At 40.3% G+C, this 18,953-nt stretch overlaps 1 protein-coding gene across 1 annotated transcript in view; it reads left to right on the forward strand.

The window, feature by feature from the left end:
- Nucleotides 1–18,953, forward strand: part of cnksr2a (connector enhancer of kinase suppressor of Ras 2a) — a 514,839-nt gene that overhangs the window by 238,610 nt on the left and 257,276 nt on the right. Inside the window, exon 8 of the mRNA XM_067992723.1 lies at nucleotides 11,959–12,027. Coding sequence (XP_067848824.1) covers nucleotides 11,959–12,027 — 69 coding nt within the window. The remainder of the gene's footprint in view (nucleotides 1–11,958; nucleotides 12,028–18,953) is intronic.

Consider the following 18,953-nt stretch of genomic DNA (forward strand, 5'->3'; position numbering starts at 1 on the left):
GAACTAGTGCTAATATCGTAGGGTTCAAGGATAGTGAAAGCCTGCTAAAGAATCCAAAACTGAGAACTGCATCATTTAAACTGGAAACATATTCTCGTCGTGACATAGAAGGAGCACTCTATCATCTCAGTTAATTTGAAACACAGGAACATAATAATGTTGTTACCTCTGGCACTATGACTCAAAGAATGTGAAAGGCCGCATTGTTGAAGTGGGCGTTGGCTGCAGATACTATGCCAGCGAGAAACCAAGAAGCCTTGATGTTTTGTCATTATAATTTGTTTCAAGGTCTTGGTTGTTTGCCTGGAAAACATAGCATCAGATTGTTAACAGTGCGCAGCCAGTAGTTGAACTTTGTAGCAAGATACCATTTACCTTGAAAGATAACTCAAAACAGAATTGAAGTGCATGTAATCACTTGACATAATTAGTGAGTCCAATAAATGAGTTAGCTCCCCAGTGATTGTGCATAAACCAAATGGACAGATGTGTGTATCTTGATCCCTGTAATTTCAAAAAGTCTCGACAGAGAGAATGCTATAAATGAACCACACAAGAAGGAATGATGTTACAGTTTACTGGTACTCAAGTGTTTTCCAAATTAGATTCCATTATAGATTTTGGAAAATACACCTTAATAATGCAAGCTTGTTCCTCTGTACCTTCAGTGTATTATTATCTCTATACTTCATTTTAGAACCCCCAGTGCACCTGAGGTGAGTCATTGAATCATTCATTGTTTATGCGTAGATGGCATTGGCATCAGCAGGAACATGATACCAAACTTAGGCAAATACTAGAAAAAGCCAGGGGAAAGAATCTGAAGTTCAACAAAGGCATATGTGTTCAGCGTGAGTGAACTCACAGACCAATGCAGGAAACCTGACAGCAAGAACGTTGAGGGAGGCATAACGTGAAGAGGCCCACTACAAAAAAGCAACAATATTGATTTCTTAATTCGGTAAATCACTTGAGAAGCTACACTGTGGACATGTCTCCCAGATTAGCATTCAAATAAAGTAGCTGGAGAAAAAAAGAACACAATCGATAATGATTACATGAGCAGGAAAAATCGTGTCAAGAGTTGAAAATCGGCGCTTAGTTTAAATGATCCAAAAAAACCTAGAAGAGTCGGTGCAGACACAAGTAAACATGAGCTAGGTGCTATATTGCTCCAGAGAATGTTGATAGGAAAGCAGTAGTGTATGCACCTCTCTCAAATGACCCTACTTTGAGCTCAGTTATGCCCAAATAAGGAAAAAAAGCATTAGCATTTATAGAACACTTTTCAAATCCCCAGGACATCGCAGAACCCTTCACAGCCAATGAATTACTTTTGAAGTGTAGTCACTGTTGTTGCGTAGGCAAACATGGCATCCAATTTGCATACAACAAGGTCCCAGAAACAGCAAAGAGTTGAGTGAACAATTAATCTGTTTGTGATAGTGTTTCTCGAGGGATAATTTCTAGCCAGGACTCCAGGAGATCTCCTCTGCTTCTTTGAATGGATCTTTTATATCCACCTGAATAGATAGATAGGGTCTCAGTTCAACATCTCAGCTCCACCAATGTAGTACTCCTTCAGTCATGCACTTAAGTGTCAGCCTAGATTTGTGTGTTCAAGTTTTGGAGTGGGGCAGAGTTCATTACATTGCTCACACGTAGTCTGGGATCTGATGTCCTGCAGCCTAAACGCAACAGTGGGTTTCCCATCATTTTAATATAGCAAATTCACTGAAGCAATATATTATGTTACTGATGAGAGGTAAAAAATTACACACTTCATTGATACTGAAAGATACAATTCCTCACAGATACAAACAATATTTAGAATACTATTTGCCTACCTCTTTACAAAACTTGTTTGAGATGCCACGAACTGTTGTTCTTCTGTCCCCAAAACATCTATTCTTCGTTATTAACACTAGAATTGTTTTTTTGCTGTACTTCCTGCAGTAGGTCTGCATTATTTACTTAAGATCAGATTATTGTCGTTACACAAGATCAGGGTGAAAACTACAACTGCATGATGCATCTCTCCCTATCGTGCACACAATTTATCAACAGGGGCTGAAATTCCCAGCAGCCAGGGCCAGGCTGTGGAATTGAAGGAAAACTCAAACTCCAAGCCGCGGAGAAAGGAGCAGGGGAACCTTCTGGAAGGAATTTCTGAAATTAAATTGCTAATTTTATAGCTAAATGATTTTTTTTCTTCTGAAATATGTAAATTTACATGTGTTATGTTACAGCCCACACCACTTCCTCTACCAGGATTGACTTGGGCATGTGCTGGCTGAGCTCAGCTGCAGATGAGATAAAAACTGGTGCATTAAGATTAGGGCTAGGAGGGTTTCTCAGGTTGGCATGTGTGATGGAGCTGATGGTGACAGCAGGCTGCTGGGAAGGATTGGCGAGCCTAGAGCTTAGGTCTGGGGTTCAGGCATGGTGCGGGCTGTGCAAACGAGGCCTTAGTTTAAGGTCTCATCTGAAAGATGGCACCTCCAACAATACAGAACCTCCCTCAGGACTGCACTGGAGTATCAGCTTGGACTATGTGCTGTGGTCTGCAGGGGAACTTGGACCCATCATCTTCTCATTTAGAAGCGAGGATGCTACTAACTGAGCCAAGCTGCAAAGGTAGATAATAGATAAATAAAATTAATTTGTTCTGCTCAAATCTACGCATATCTCATATGGTAAGCAGCTCTTTACCTGGGATATCAAATGAGCACTCTGCCTCGTCTATCTAAATAAAAGAAATGCAGCTGTTGTAATCATTTAGAATACATTACAAAACATAAATAAAAATGAAGCCATGACACAATTTCAAAGTGCCAATTTTCATTAGTCACCGATGCAACATCATAGTTGCTAAATAACCCCTTGAATGTAGCATATTAACATTTTTCCAGAAAAGTTACCTCAGAAAGAGTTGAAGAATTAATGCGTTACCTTGTTTCGATGTTTTACACATACGAAATTCAGATGCTTTTGTTGCACCCAGAAATGGATTCCATGGGGTTTTTGTTGCTTAGTCCTCAGTAATTTCCATCAATGCACAGAAATTCTGGACTTGCAAACAGAAAGTCCTGACATGCTCTGAATGGCCGGTTTTGCTGTCAATCATGAGTAAAATTATGCAAGTTGTAAACATAGACACACTCTGGGAGTTATAGCCTGCTTTCTTGTTGAGTCGCTTCAACTGACCGTGATGGAACCCTCATAAACTTAAGCTTCAGGCTTCTCAGAAAGGCACAGGCCATTGACAGAAAACATCAGAGGTATTTCAAACACAGAAAAAGCTGTTGTATAGCTAATCAGTTTTTTTTGTTAATTTCTTTTTTATTCTTTTAATATTTCAAAACCATTAATTAAATTGGTAATTTTTCAGTGTAGTGGAGAAAACAAGATGGTGTCCAAAAAAATTTTCAAAAATTATTTGGAGAAATTTAATTTTTTTTCTAATTTATTGATTTGCTGACTGCTCATTGATTGTTTCAATACTTCCTGAGCAGTTTTCGTTGGAAGTTTATGTACCTGCTTTGCTTGCTTTTGATTGGCGTATTCCCTACCTGTTCAATTTTGATTTAACTAGAGAGTAGAAGATTGCAATGAATTTTGATTTCACTATACAGAGATGTAGAAGGAAGAAGTGTAGGATAATTTATTTGCAGCTTGGAAAAAGTAAGAGAGGAAAATTTGGAGGGGAATTGACTGTACTAGTATCGATCAGATAAGGAGAGACCAGAAAACTTGTGATCGAGAGATGAATTGGGTGGTAGAGATAAAAGAGGGATTGCTTGTTAAACAAAAAGCTTTATGTTCAGGATTTTAAAAATCATGGATATAAAATATATAAAGCAGGAAATAACGCACCAGTGAAAGTGCAGGCGGAACTATTCAATGAGCCAAAACAAAATTCAAATTTTTCAATCAACACTGAAAATGTCAACATTGCAGGCCACCCAAATAGTCACACGTCTGTTTTATTTGGGTGAGCTGCGCTATACTGGTGAGGGGGAGGCATTACATAATACTGCACATGAAATTTGGCATGGGACCAATTCGCATAGGAATTGGAGGTGAACTGTAACTTGCATCAGTTGGCAGTGCATCTCCGAAAAGCTTAATTGCTTCACTTTAAAATGCAGCATGCAAGGAAAGCCTTGTGGAATTTGCTCTAGAATATGCTTATATATAATTTACAAATGTGTGTATGCAATATATCAGTGTTTAGTATCTGTCAGTTTGGAAAAAATATTGCGACTGTAGTATAATTTAACACAGTCCATGAAGCAGATAATTGAATAAATTTCAGTAAAATAAAAAGGAAACACTTCAAATGATGGAATTCTGAAACAGAAACAGAAAATGTTGAAAATACACAACTGGTCAGTCAGCATCTGTAAAGAGAAAAGACAGGTTATGATGTTATTGGGTGTGCAGCCTTCATCAGTTTTCTATTTTTATTGAATAAAATTCCCTGTTTTTGTTATGGCTGAGTTTAGTGGTAATGGAATTCAATGGGACAGACTTTTAGATCTTCTTAGGGCAATGACTGATACGATTTTTCAGACACTGTGGGGTAATTTTTCATCTTCACTGTATGGACGGTATTCTGACAGAGTGGATTGCCCGCCTGATTATAGAGCCCGGCTGATTTTCATCCCATTGATTTCAATGAATCTGGAATTGATTTTGGGATGAATGTCAGGCGAGTTCTATAACAGAGAGATTACCACTCAGATGGTGGAGACGAAAATGTATTCCTTTTGACTTTAACGTCAATCATTTGTGATTATTTACAAATTCTGATTATATTATTAGATGTCATTGGCATTGCTTATGGTGAGTCGGGGCGACTTGGCTATAAACTCCTTTGTGTCTGGTCTGTGTATGCCCCCTATGTGTCTTTTTGCATTTATGTGCCTGTAATCTGTTTACCTTCTGTGTCTCTGATATCGTTCTATGTCTCTGTCTCCTTGACGTGTTTCTTTTTTTTTGTGTTGATTGCCTTTCTCTGCTATTTTATATCTGTTTTTCTCTGACTGGTACGTTGTACTCATACGTTTTTCCCCCTCATGCTTTAGGCGAATCTATCTATTTTTTGACCCATCTGTCTTTATTGTCTATTTCTTTGTGTTTCTGTTTGTGCTTTTGGTAGTGGCCAGATTTCTTCTGAGAATCGGTATTCCTCTCTCCAACATGGCCTGTCTTCTGTGGCACAGACCTCTCTCCCAGGTGGCAATCATACAGATGGCTAAAATGTCCAGTATGGCCAAAGGAAAACCAGAGGGCATGTCAAGGCTGGGTAGGGCTGAAGAAAAAGTAGGAGGAGATGGGGAATGGGACCCACTGTAGGTTTGAAATTGAGGCTTTTCTGACTTGTCCCTGCTGGCGTAGACCTCCTGGGACAACAACCCCTCAAAGCCTCTCTACTTTCTACAAGGCTGGGGGCTGAAATGGCTGGAACCATCAAAGGAGGAACAGTGGAATGCTGTGGCTCGTAGGGCTGAAGAAAAAGGAGGAGGAGGTGGGGAATGGAGCTAGATATCGACTTCAAATTGAGGGCGCTAAGGATCTGCAGGGAATATGAAATGGAGTAAGAGATAGAGGCAGGAGCCTGAACAACACAGGAGGAGCCGGAGAAATTTGTTACGAGCGGGGACTGTAGCCAGGAAGAACTAGAGAAAGGCAGAGACAGGGATAAAGGCAATAATATATTAAATTCAATAAAAATATAAACTGCACTCACCTAACTAGAAAAATCTGTTTAAATAAATGATGGATACGGCTGGACAACTCACACCATGGTTGCACCCAGTGGTGGGAGGGTTGCAACTACATTGTGACAGGCAACTATTTACAACAAGAAAAAGCCCAGCCATCTCCTCCTGACAGTCAATAGCATCACCATCACTGGGTCCCCCACATTCTTTGTCTTGGGATCACCAAGCTGAACTGGAACAGCCATATCAACAGCGTGGCTACAAGAGCAGAGCACAATAGAGACTGGGTAGTCTGCGATAAGTAGCTCACATCCTGACCCCTCAAAGTCTCTCTACTCTCTACAAGGCTGAGATCAAGAGTCTGTTGGAATGTTCACGACTCAACTGGATGGATGCAGTCCCAATAGTGCTTAAGAAGCTTGATAGTATCAAGGACAGAGCAGTTAACTTGATCAGCACCCTTGCCATCGGACTCAATATCCACCCCCTCCATCACCAGCGCACTGGCTGCAGTACGTACTATCTACAAGATGCACTGCAGCAACTCCGCAAGGTACTTCGACAACACATCTCCTGCAACCTCTATCACCAAGAAGGACAAGAGTAGCAATGTTGTGGGAATACCATCCCCTCCAAGTCACATATCATTCTGACTTGGACATGCATTGCCGTTCTTTCATTGTTGTTAGTTTCCTGGAATTCCCTGGCTAACACTTATCATGGGAGCACTATCACCACAAGACAGTGAATAGGGATGGGCAATAAATGCGGCCTTGCCAATGTTGCTCACATTCCAAGAATGGGTTTTAAATGCAATATAATCCATAATGTCTTTTAAAAAGAAATGGATAAAAATTTGAAAATGAAACATTTAAAATGATTTTGGGAAAAGACGGGGAATGGGACTGGGTGACAGGTGCTGATGTGGATACAGTGGGCCAAAAGACCTCCTCCTTTTGTGCTGTAAAATTCTATGATTCTATAATGAGTGTTTGATGCATCTTAAGCAGCTAACAAGCCACTCAGCCATTATAAATGCTAAAGTTCATTAATTCATCTGAAAAGGTGAAGGATGTGTTGCGAATGGCTCAAGAATTGACAAGAAAAGCTCAGTTTTCATACCAGGGCCTGAATATGTTTTTGATTACTGTAACAGAGAAACGTCAGCACAACTTTGGTATGGGATGATGGCCCCAAAATATCAAAATATATCTAGGAGGCAGACTAGTATTGCAGAGGATGACTGAAAGAGTCAGCAAAGTGTCAGCAGTGTGCAAGACTTAGCAAGAAACAAGAATCATAGGATGACACAGCACAGAAGGAGGCCATTTGGCCCATCGTGCCTATGCTGGCTCTTTGAAAGAGCTATCCAATTAGTCCTACTCCCCTCCCCTTTCCCCGTAGCCCTGCAAATTTTTCCTTCTCAAGTATTTATCCAATTCCCTTTTGAAAGTTGCTGTTGAATCTGCTTCAACCACCCTTTCAAGCAGTGCATTCCAGATCATTACAACTCCCTACGTAAAAAAATATTTCCCCATGTCACCTCTGGTTCTTTTGTCAATTATCTTAAATCTGTGACCTTTAGTTACTGACACTTCTGCCACTGGAAACAGTTTCTCCTTATTTACTCTTATCAAAATCCTTCATGATTTTGAACACTTCTATCAAGTTTCCCCTTAACCTTCTCCGCTTTACTTGAAGAACACAAATGTACGGCATGAATACTGTAAAGTAAGGGCACAACATTGAATTATATAGAATGTACAGCACAGAAACAGGCCATTCAGCCAAACAGGTCCATGCCGGTGTTTATGCTCCACATGGGCCTCCTCTCTCCCTACTTCATTTACCCCTATCAGCATATCCTTCTATTCCTTTCTCCCTTATGTGTTTATCTAACTTCCTCTTAAATGCATCTACACTAGTCACCTCAACTACTCTTTGTGGTAGCGAGTTCCACATTCTAATCACTCTCTGGGTAATGCAGTTTCTCCTGAATTCCCTGTTGGATTTATTAGTGAATATCTTATATTTATGACCTGTAATTCTGGTCTCCCCTGCAAGTGGAAGCAACTTCTCTATCAAACCCTTTCATAACCTTAAAGACCTCTATCAGGTCACCCCTCAGCCTTCTCTTTTCCAGAGAAAAGAGCCCCAGCCTGTTCAATCTTTCCTGATAGATCTAGCCACCCAGTTCTGGTATCATCCTAGTAAATCTTTTTTGCACCTTCTCCAGTGGCTCTATATCCTTTTTATAATATGGAGACCAGAACTGTTCACAGTACTCCCAGATGTGGTCGAACCAAGGTTCTATACAAGTTTAACATAACTTCTCTGTTTTTCAATTCTATCCCTCTAGAAATGCACTCCAGTGCTTGGTTTGCTTTTTTTTATGGTCTTATTAACCTGTGTCGCTATTTTTAGTGATTTGTGTATCTGTACTCCTAGATCCCTGTGCTCCACTGCCCCATTCAGACTCTTATTTTCCAAGGAGTATGTGGCCTCCTTATTCTTCCTACCAAAATGCACCACCTCACACTTGCCTATATTGAAATTTATTTGCCAATTACACGCCCATTCTGCAAGTTCTAATGTCTTCCTATATTTTGTCGCAGTCCTCCTCATTATTAACTATACCCCCCAATTTGGTGTCGTTCGCAAATTTTGAAATTGTACTTCGGATTCCACAGTCCAAATTGTTTATGTAAATGGTGAACAACAGTGGTCCCAGCACCAATCTTTGTGGAACACCACTTCCCTCCTTTTGCCAGTGTGAGTAACTACCTTTAACCCCTACTCTCTGTTTTCTGTTTTGTAGCCAGCTTGCTATCCATTCTGCTACTTGTCCCCTGACTCTATATGCTCTGACCTTAGTCATGAGTCTACCATGCGGTACCTTATCGAAGGCCTTTTGAAAATCCAAATATATTCCATCTACTGCATTATCTTGTCTACTCTTTCTGTTACTTCTTCACAGAATTCAATAAGGCTGGTCAAGCATGACCTTCCCTTTTGAAATCCATGCTGACTATTCTTTATTATATTTTCAGTTTCTAAATGTTTTTCTATTTTATCTTTGAATAAGGATTCCATTATCTTTCCAACCACTGACATTAAGCTAACTTGTTTATAGTTCCCTGGATTTGTTCTGTCTCCCTTTTTAAATATAGGAATCACATTAGCTGTCTGCCAGTCCTCTGGCACTATTCCCTTTTCTAATGAATTTTTATATATATGTAATAGTGCCTCTGCTACCTCTTTCCTAACTTCTTTTAATATGCACGGATGCAATCCATCTGGACCAGGGGTTTTATCCTCTCTAAGTTTGATTAGTTTATCAATTATCTCCCCCCTTTCTATCTTAAATGTCTTTCTATCTTTTTTGATCTCTTTTGAACATGCATGATTTATGTAAAGGAAGGTAGTAAGTTAAAATAGCGGCCAAAAATGCCTTATCGACACAGAGAGCTGTTAACAAGCATGTAGAAAGTAAAGAAATAGGAGAAAATATTATAGAGCTATCAAAATCTCATGGTACATGGTTTGATGGGAGTGGGAATGTACTGCATGAGAAATTTCCCTGAGCAAAATCACCCAATCTCAATCCTTGCTGTTCATGTTTAAAGGCTATACTTGCATATAATGGGAGGTGGCTGTGTAGAACAGCTGGTGTAACCCCATACGTGACAGCTCATTACTGATGAGCAAGCTATTGTAGATCTGTTCAGGAAGCAGAGCTTACAGGGAAAGGTGTCTGCAGAAGTTGGAGGTGAGTGCAAACTTTGTGGTTTCTACCATATTATTGGGATAGTCTATGATTTATATCTGCCCCACACCCAGTGATTATGCACAAGTACATAATAGTGCATGTAATATAATACAGTCCCAAATGGATAGGTGTGTGTTTTTACTCATACCTAGTACCTAGTCACACTCCAGCAGACCCTGAGGTCAGTGTCCTCACTTGAAGCAGGCACTAGTACAGATACACACACTGCAGGAGAAGTGGATCTAAATGTTATCACTGGGTAAGTCGCCAAGCACTGGTGAGGAAGGGTTGCTGGACCAGGGTCCAGCTGATGGTGAGCGAAAGTTCATCTTACTGAGTGTCCCTGCTGAATTGTATGGAAATACAGACAATAGTTGACATGCTTTCCAGCGGAAACTGGTCCAGTACTAGGAGCAACCTGAGGACTTGCTACCTTGTACACTGTATTGGAAGGTGGCCTGGGTAGGCTGGGGGAGTCCCAACACCCAGGTATGTACTGCAGTCACCTGCATGAGTAATATCATGGAGGAACAGTTGGCTGCATTACAGTTGACCATTGAGCATGTGATGGCACCGGTAGATATCGCAATTTTACAGAAAGAGCATCTCATGAATGCCCTTGCTGCTGATGTGCAAAGATACAATCAAGGCAGCTTCAATTTGCTTGGAGAATGGCTATAGGCATCAAGAGGGAGGGATTCTAAGATATCTGACCCCATTGTTCTACACTCATTTGGATTGTTGGATCTCATGAGATTCCCTCCGGCAGTAGCATACATGGAGTAGTACAGGGGCTGCAGCTTTGTGCCATTACATCAGTTGTTATCTCAGGAGGGAATAAGCACAAAGCAGAGTCAGCAGAGGAGAATCCTGGCACTCGTGCAGGTGCATCATGGTTAGTTCCAAATACAGGTAGTGGGCCTTTTGGACCCCCTGCAGTTTCCCAGCTGGTTAAGCAGTCACCCATCAATGCTGCCTCTTCAACCAAGGCACATGCATAATTAGCATGGAGAAATTCACAACACAAAGTGGCTAATGCAAGAAAAACATATTTAATATGCACACTACAATCAATTCACTTTTACTACACCTTGCAGTCATCTTTTAACATGCAGAAAACCCACAAAAGCATCAAATGTCCAAAAAACAAACCAAGTGGCTTAGTTCTGAGTTGACTCTGTTAGTACCTGGAAGGGCTTTGTGACATTAAGTTGAGGGCAGTGGTGACTGTCCCTACAGGTCTTTGTGGACCAGGTGTAACAACTCACTGGTGAGTGCAAGTCTTGTTATTCACTGCTGCTCCTTGTGCGAATGTAACTGAATTTGTTGCCGTACAGCATGTTGTACCTCCTGTGCCTTCTGTGCTCCCTGGGCACCCTCTCCTACTCCACTGTAATATGTCTGCCAACGGTTATTACAGCGCACTCACTCATTCAAAAAAAACGATGATTCACTTCTGTCATTGTTATGGTGATTCTTCAAAAGTTCCCCCTTCACCAAACTCACTAATGCCTGATGTGTTCCAGAGTAAGGTACTTACTATTCAGTTTGGCTGTGCGGATATGGAATGTTGCATGCCATATGCCACCTGCTCATAGCATGGAGGGTATTCCCTAAAGTTTCAGCTGCACCTATGTGTTGAAGCTCAATTAACTTAATAGTGAGTCACAATCTTGAATGGTCAGAGAAAGCCCAGGCCTTACACCCCTTGTTTAATGATTTGCAAATTAGCATACCAATATTTATTTTCTAAAAAATATTTTTGGGGCACTGACTTTTATTCCTGAATAAAAATGTTTTTAAATCATGCTGTAAAATTGATTATCTGCAAGGAGTTTTTGCACTTTTCACTGAGTCATCCAACTTGCAGAAATTTCTTATCAGTTTCGTGGACCTGCTTTTAGTCCACAGACAACATAGCATACAAGGTGATGTAAAATTTCTGAAAGTACGTGTATCCTCGCAAGTATTGCCTTGCCCAAATATAAAAAGTTCTGATGTTGTTTGGTGTGTTAGGAATCCTATCCAAAACGTTCCATTTGAGTGACCTTCTGGAATGTTGAGCAATGTTACAGCTTAAATTGAATAGACATTCTGATCAAGTAATATTTGAAACCACCTGTCCTAGAAAATAGATTTGCAATAATCCAGAAGATCATTGTCCTCTGTTTTGTCAAATTAAAGCTGCGTTTAGAAATTGAATAGTAATTAATTGGATTAAAATGTAATCAACAGCACAAGTGAAACATTAGGAAAATAAATCTATTGTAGTGTTAAATTCATTGTACATTTCTTTAGCTATGGCAAACATCAGTTATGCATTTGTGTAAAATAAAAAGGGGAAGGAGAAATAGTTCTGTTGTCTTATTTAATGAAGTGAGTAAATGTTGCATATTTTACTTGATGCTGCTTTTATTTTTCTTCAACTGGGTCTCCCTTTCTTTCCTCCCTTTTATAAAGTCTCCTGCGGATCGGTGCAAGAAAATCCACGCTGGGGATGAAGTGATTCAGGTCAATCATCAAACTGTGGTACGTGTCACAGAAAGGCTTGATGAGATGTTTTTTTGGAGGTAGGATTTGTTTTGACAGTGAAGAATGGCACCCAGCTTCTAATAATTGATTTTTGTTAAGTTTGCATTCCTTGAAAGCTATTGCTATTAATCAGTGGATGGCAGATGCCAGGTATTGCTTGTAAGTGGGGAGTAGTTGACCAACCTTTTGTTCCTTTATGGACCATTCTTCTGACAGATCTGTTACAGCTCACAGTGGATAAATTTAACCAAACAAGTAGAGTTCAAAGCTGCGGTATAATTTTTTTCAAACAAATCGTGTACTGTATATAAAAGCTGCCAAATAGAAAAGCACTCCTATTTTGTCATCTAAATTAATGATGATCAGCTTTGACTTGAAGGAATACATGTGACATTAAAAAGTCTTGAAATGAAGTGGGCAAATGAGAAAAGACCGATTGGGGAGGGTGTCCCTTCCTACATCAGTCAGCTGCACATCCAGGTAGTGCTAGTGATGAGATAGGTAAAGATGTCTGTGAGGTGAACATAACTACCTTCTGAACAAAATATCGGGGAGTCCATTTGTGAGGGTTGAAGTAGAGGTGGGGGCAACTGAAAACCATTAAAGAAAGTTAAATGGAGAAGTGGGACAGAGGATTATAGAAATCTTGCCCAGTACGTGTGAAAAGATTGAAGGATTAATTCAAGTTTGGTTTGTTTAAATTGTAATGAAATAATGAGGCAGTTTATATCATAGACCTGATGCAAGATGGTTTGGTTGTGTTTGCACGTTACAATTAGGTTAGTTTGTGGTTTGTCTGAAGTACCCTAATCTATAACAATTTACGAAATTAAGCAGATGTGATTTTGATTTAAAAAGATTATGAAATAATTATAAAGGTAGATCAGCGATCTAAAAAATTATATTATGATATGTTATGTAATGGGGCTTCACTGTGTTGAAAGTAAGTAATGTAACTGGAATGCTCCGGCTTTCCCTAGAGACTGACTTTACCAATCTTGTTTTTTTTGCCTCCCGAGAGCGAAAAGAAATATGATTGAGGAGGTGTCCCTTCCTACATCAGTCAGCTGCACACCCAGTTAGTGCTAGTGATGAGATAGGTAAAGATGTCTGTGAGGTGAACATAACTACCTTCTGACCAAAATATCAGGGAGTTCATTTGTGAGGGTTGAAGTAGAGGTGGGGGCAACTGAAAACCATTAAATAGCAATAACTGCAACTTGAAAATTTATCAGCTTTCAGCATCAGCCTGCCAAACACTATCAAGCAGACAGAAGTGAAGCAGACACAAGAGGGCAGACCCTTACCCTGACTATGCTTGTTAGTATTTAATATGAACAGAGTGGCAGAGACTCAAGAGTACTTCCCTTTCCCTTTTCTTAGGTTGTCCTCACTTCCCAAGTGAAGTCATTCATTCTCTTCATTCCTTGTTTTCCACATATTCTGCAGCAAGTCTCCCTCACATTAGCATCTCCCTCAAAGGAAGATGTATTAACTACATACTGCGTCATTGCAAGCTTCTCCCTTAAGTCCCTTTCCGTCACTGTTGACAACACAAAATGAGACCAAATTGGCTGATATACCAGTACAAAACTACCCACTACAAAGGCCACTTACTTGGTTTGTAGCCTGATAGATAACAATATCCACTAATGTTTAAGTATTGGAAATTATTATGTAGGGAGAAGAGACAGTTCTGTCCATTTCAGGAGAACTTACCCAAAGCTCATTGTTATTGTGTCACTGATGATGCCAAATTAAGGGGCATTGCATACTGTGGGGAAGAATACAAGAGACTAGGAAAATGTCGCTAAGTTAATGGAGTGAACAGATAAATGGCAGATGAAGTTCAACGCAGAGAAACATAAAGCAGTACATTTTGGGGGAAAAGAACTGTAAAAGGAAGAAAATGCTAACCGTGGGATTCTTCAAGAGTGTAATAATAAATGGATCTCAGGATGCAGATGCATAGAATTACATAGAATTCTATGTGAAGCTGGAAGGTCATGTGCAACAGTCTTGAGAACAGAACCTCTTTACATCACACAATGCATGCAATTTGTGACCAAACATCCCATCAAAACCAGTTCCCAGCTCGTCGATGCTGAGTCGCTTGTGTACTGTCCCTTTGAGGCAGACTAATGGTGAGGTGCCCGATTGTCACTTCTTCATCCCCTCGAATAGGATAGGGACTGATAACTAGGCTCGGACGACAGTCAAATAGTGAAGCAAGGTCTGATCGGTGATTCGAGCTCATATACTCAAAGGAGACGGGTTAACTGCGCCGTATTGCTCTGTGATACCAAGACATACGATCCAGACGTAGAGGCAGGGCAGGGCAGGACAGTCAGTGAACATTAAGTCGGAGTTAGTCTGAAAGACGAACACGGTGCCAGAGCTTGCCACGGGTGACAGCAGACTTCACACATCTCAAACAAAACATTGCCCCACAGTCTTGGCCAAACAAGCCTCTCACTTTGAAGAAGTTCTGCTCTTCTCTCCGACGGGACTTCACCTTCATTGCTCCCTTTAGTACTTTTCCTGTCACCCACCTTTTCCGCGGTCTCTACTTGCTTAAAAGCTGTACATCTCTTAACATCTTAATTGGATTGCTCTTTCGTAATAGGACAGCTCTTTCAATGAGCCGACACAGGCACGATGGGCCGAAATCTTTAACGGTGGGACTGCGGATCGAAAAGGCCATAAAAAGACAAATGGGATTCTGGAATTTATACATAAGGGCATTGAATACAAAAGCAAGGAATTGGTCTTGAATTTGTTTAAAACATTGCTTAGACCACAGTTTTGAGCATTGCATGCAGTTTTGGACACCCCAGGTGTGATGATCAACTGCCACCCACCTCGCTTTCCAACATAAATGGGTGGCTGGCAGTTGAAAATTGTGGGGGGAGGGGGATATCACCCGGCCATTGACTGCCGAAGGTCAGCTCAATGCAATTTGCAGGGGGTGGGGGGGCGGGGGGGGCTCGAAGTAGGCAGCTAGCGTTCCTACCCAAAACAGGCAGGGGCCTGAATAAAATATATAAATTGGGGTCCGACGCCGGTTGTAGGACCCCAGCGCCATTTTGTGTACCATTGGGCAGAGCATGCGCTACGCACGCTCCACCCAGCGGTACGAGATGTTGAGTGGCCTAAAGGGATCACATTAATGCTCCTTCTGACCCCTCGAAAGTTGACCCGATGCTCGATCCTCCACGAGTCTTCCCAGGAATTGCCTCCCCTCCTTTCGCTTTCACCTTACTGCACAGGCTGGGCTTCACGCTGGAGCCAATGGATTTTCATGCCTCTCCAATCGGCGTGATGCTCGAACAGCTAACCAATGGTATGATAATTGGTCAGGGTCCTCGCTGCAGCCATTTGGCGGGTGCAGCGGATACCCTACCCACTTCGCGCCTGTTTTGGGCGATTGTTCAAAACTACCCCCACCCCAATGTAGAAATAGCTATTAGAGTGAAGGAAAGGGTACCGTGGAGATTCAGAAGAATGATAGTAGGAATGAGAGATTATTGCCATAAAGAAAGGTTTGAAGGTTGGCATTTTTCATTGGAACAAAGAGGAGGATCAAATGAAGGTTTTTAAAATGAGGGGTAAATAGTGAAAGATTGTTTCCACTGTTGGTGAATCTGTAACAAAGAGGCGTCAACTGAGAAATGTTACTAGAAGAACAAAGGAGGAAGTTGGAAGAATTTTTTTCAGACAGAGAATTATAGAACATAGAATGCTTTGGCTGTAATTTCTCTGAATCTAAGGTCATCCTGGAATATTTAATTAAAAGTGTTGTATTGTTGAAAGGTCAGCACTTTTATTGTATTGCATACCCAGCTACCTTCTGATAAAGAGAGCTAAAACTTTCTGGTAGACTTCAATAAATGTTACCAAAGACCAAGAAAGGACATAAGAGGAAGAAATCCCTTTCAGTTTCTGGGCCATTAATAACAGTGCTCATTCAGTGCAAGAATACAAACATTCTTATTCTCAATTATTTCAACAGCTTTACTCCAATAGATTACAGAATTTGGTCCTTTAAATGTTCTCTTCATTTTTTGCCCCCAACCCACTTTTATGATTTATTTTGTTCTTTTCCCCTGTACTTTGTTCCATTCTTGGGGCTGGCAGCCTCCCAACTTTTTTTGTATGTTATTTTGCACCTGGCCACTAGGGGTAAAATTCCTACTTTAATGAAAATTTGTAGAATGCCTGGTTTTCTCAGTCATTAATGATCTGCTGATGAAATTGCGTTGAGAAATTGGATGCTTCAAAGCTGTGTGTTCTTGTGATTTTGTTCACAGTTTGTTAATTACAGAGAACAATAGATATTCTTGTTTTTAAAAGAAAAAATACATTTCATCCAGAAGGCCAGCACGAGGTGATTTTTCTTTACTTCTAATCGGAAGATCTAACATCTGCACCCCTTCCACCGCCCCAACCCCCAATCAACAATCCTGGAAAAATCAGAAACTCAAATATGAGGAATCACGGTCGCAAGGTATTCACAATGCATTGCACCATTTTCCATCAAAGTTTTCCTTCAATTTTGTTCCTCTGGAAAGCAAGAATTCTTGTCTGAAAGCCATACAGTGCTGACTTATGACGTTTACTTTGGCTGATATTCATCCAGTTCCAACAGTTATATTTCTGAAGAAGTAACGAAAATAAGCACTATATACGCCACTGATGTGCAGACTGAAATAACTTTCTGTTCATACTGTAGGCATGCGTTCAGGAATCTGCTAGGTTTTACAAAAGGAAAGGTCTTGTGGGAATAGTATCAGTGGGGAATCAGGATGGGGTTTCTATTGGGGGGGGTGGGGGAGTGGAAACACCAATCACCATGGCAGCTGAAGGTAACCATGATATTACCAGTGACACACAACAGCCTTGGCTGAAAAGCATGACTGGAGTCTGCATTTTTGATGTATAATAAAGGTAAATAAAAATAACTTATTTTCATAATATTTCACATCATAATCCATATATTGATAGATTTTTAAACCATTTTGTTATCAATTCAATATCTTGTTTTATGCCACAATGGAGTGCATCATATAACCTACAGATGTGAAAGTACATTAAATACAATATCCACTGCTGTTAACTGAATGTACCTAAAGCTTTTCCCACATAGTGAGTGTGGTTCTGTCATCTATCCCATGAATACTGTGGCAATACCTGTCTATTGTCTAAAATCTTTAATCCCTCCACCTGGTGCTATACTTTGTAATTTTTCTACAACTTAGAACTCCTCACTTCTTTATTTTGCTATTTTATAGTACACCTATTTCGTCTTCTTTTGATTTAACTTTTACTTCTGTTTCTGCCCTTCCTGATTTCAACCAGTATGCTTCTATGTGATAGTCTGCTGGATACAAGTGTGGTGAACAAACTCAACATAAATAGTGCTCCACTGTATAGATTATGTAAATTGGCATATCTTTTAATAGAATTTGTTCATAAGTGTCATGATTTAAAATGTCATTGTTGGCTCAGTGAGGGAGTTTTTATGCAGGTTGAATTCTTGAAACTGCCATGGGCGACCTGTGCTGAAAACTTGGCTGCATCGCCACTATGTGAACTGCCTCTTCAGATCCACACTTAAATCAAAAAAAATGATGGAAATTACTTCAGGCAGCACTTGCAGCCAAACACAATGCATTCTTCACATTCCTCCATCCATTATTTTAATGAAGTTGCAAACCCACTTAAAATAAATGGGCTAGCACCCCTGTTTTAATAATGAACATAGGAGTGCCATATCTGTCGGAGGTGCTGTCTATTGATGAGAAGTTAAACCGAGGCCCTGTCTGCCCTCTCAGGTGGACTTAGAAGATCCCATGGCACTATTTCGAAGAAGATCAGGAGAGTTCTCCATGTTGTACTAGCCAATATTTATCCCTCAACCAACATCACTAAAAACAGATTACGTGGTCATTATCACATTGCTGTTTGTGGGACTTTGTTCTGCACTAATTGGCTAAAGCATTTCCTACATTACAACAGTGATTACATTTCAAAAATACTTAATTGGATGTAAAGCGCATTGAGACATCCTGAGGTTGCGAAAAGCAAGTTTTTCTTCTCTTTACTTATGAACTTGTTAGGGGTTCATCTGCTAATGTCACCAATTGTCATTTCTAAGTTTCTATCAACTGGCACAGCTGGGTTTTTCATATTGTAATCTTCAAAAAAAGATCATGTTAAATATGATAAAATTGTAGTGCCAGGCATAATTTGCAATATGCAAATGTCATTATATCACCAATCACATCTTCATGCTTTACTTTGTTTATTAACTTGGTAAGTAGTCTTGCAACACAACTTATGAGAAGAAAAAGTCTGTCTCTCCCACTCTATCTATCTATTTAAGTGTTGGGTAGCATTATAAGGGACAGACTTAAAATGCCTGTTCCAAGCATTTCTAAAGAAAATGCAATGCTCCTTTTTGTAGATGATATGTTATTGGCTGACTCCCAAGGGAGACCTAATGCATTGAACCATCCGTTTTGAACAAGTGTCCTATAATGGCTTTGCATGGCTCAAGGGAGCATCTCAAAGGAATTGACTGGAAGATACAAGGAAAAGTTGTTCCCGTTGATGATTCATATCAATACCTGAGCATCGTAGTGATGCTAGTACCAGTCTAGATACAATCCTTTGGTGCCGCACTAAATAGGGTGAAGAGCATTTTGTTATTTCCTATTCATCAATGACAGCAAAATCCAGCTTGTGGTATATAAGACATGTGTCTCAACAGTCCTGCTTCGTGGTTCAGAATTTCTAGTATACAACAGAAGGACTTATTTCAGCCTATGTGTGAAATCCAGCATTAAGCTGTGAGGTGGCAAAAAAGGTAAGTGACTAAGGATGGAGGGTTCCAACCTACACTGCACTGTCACTGAGTATCC

This window comes from Heptranchias perlo, chromosome 11 (genome assembly GCF_035084215.1).
Source record: "Heptranchias perlo isolate sHepPer1 chromosome 11, sHepPer1.hap1, whole genome shotgun sequence".
Taxonomy (NCBI): Eukaryota; Metazoa; Chordata; class Chondrichthyes; order Hexanchiformes; family Hexanchidae; genus Heptranchias; species Heptranchias perlo.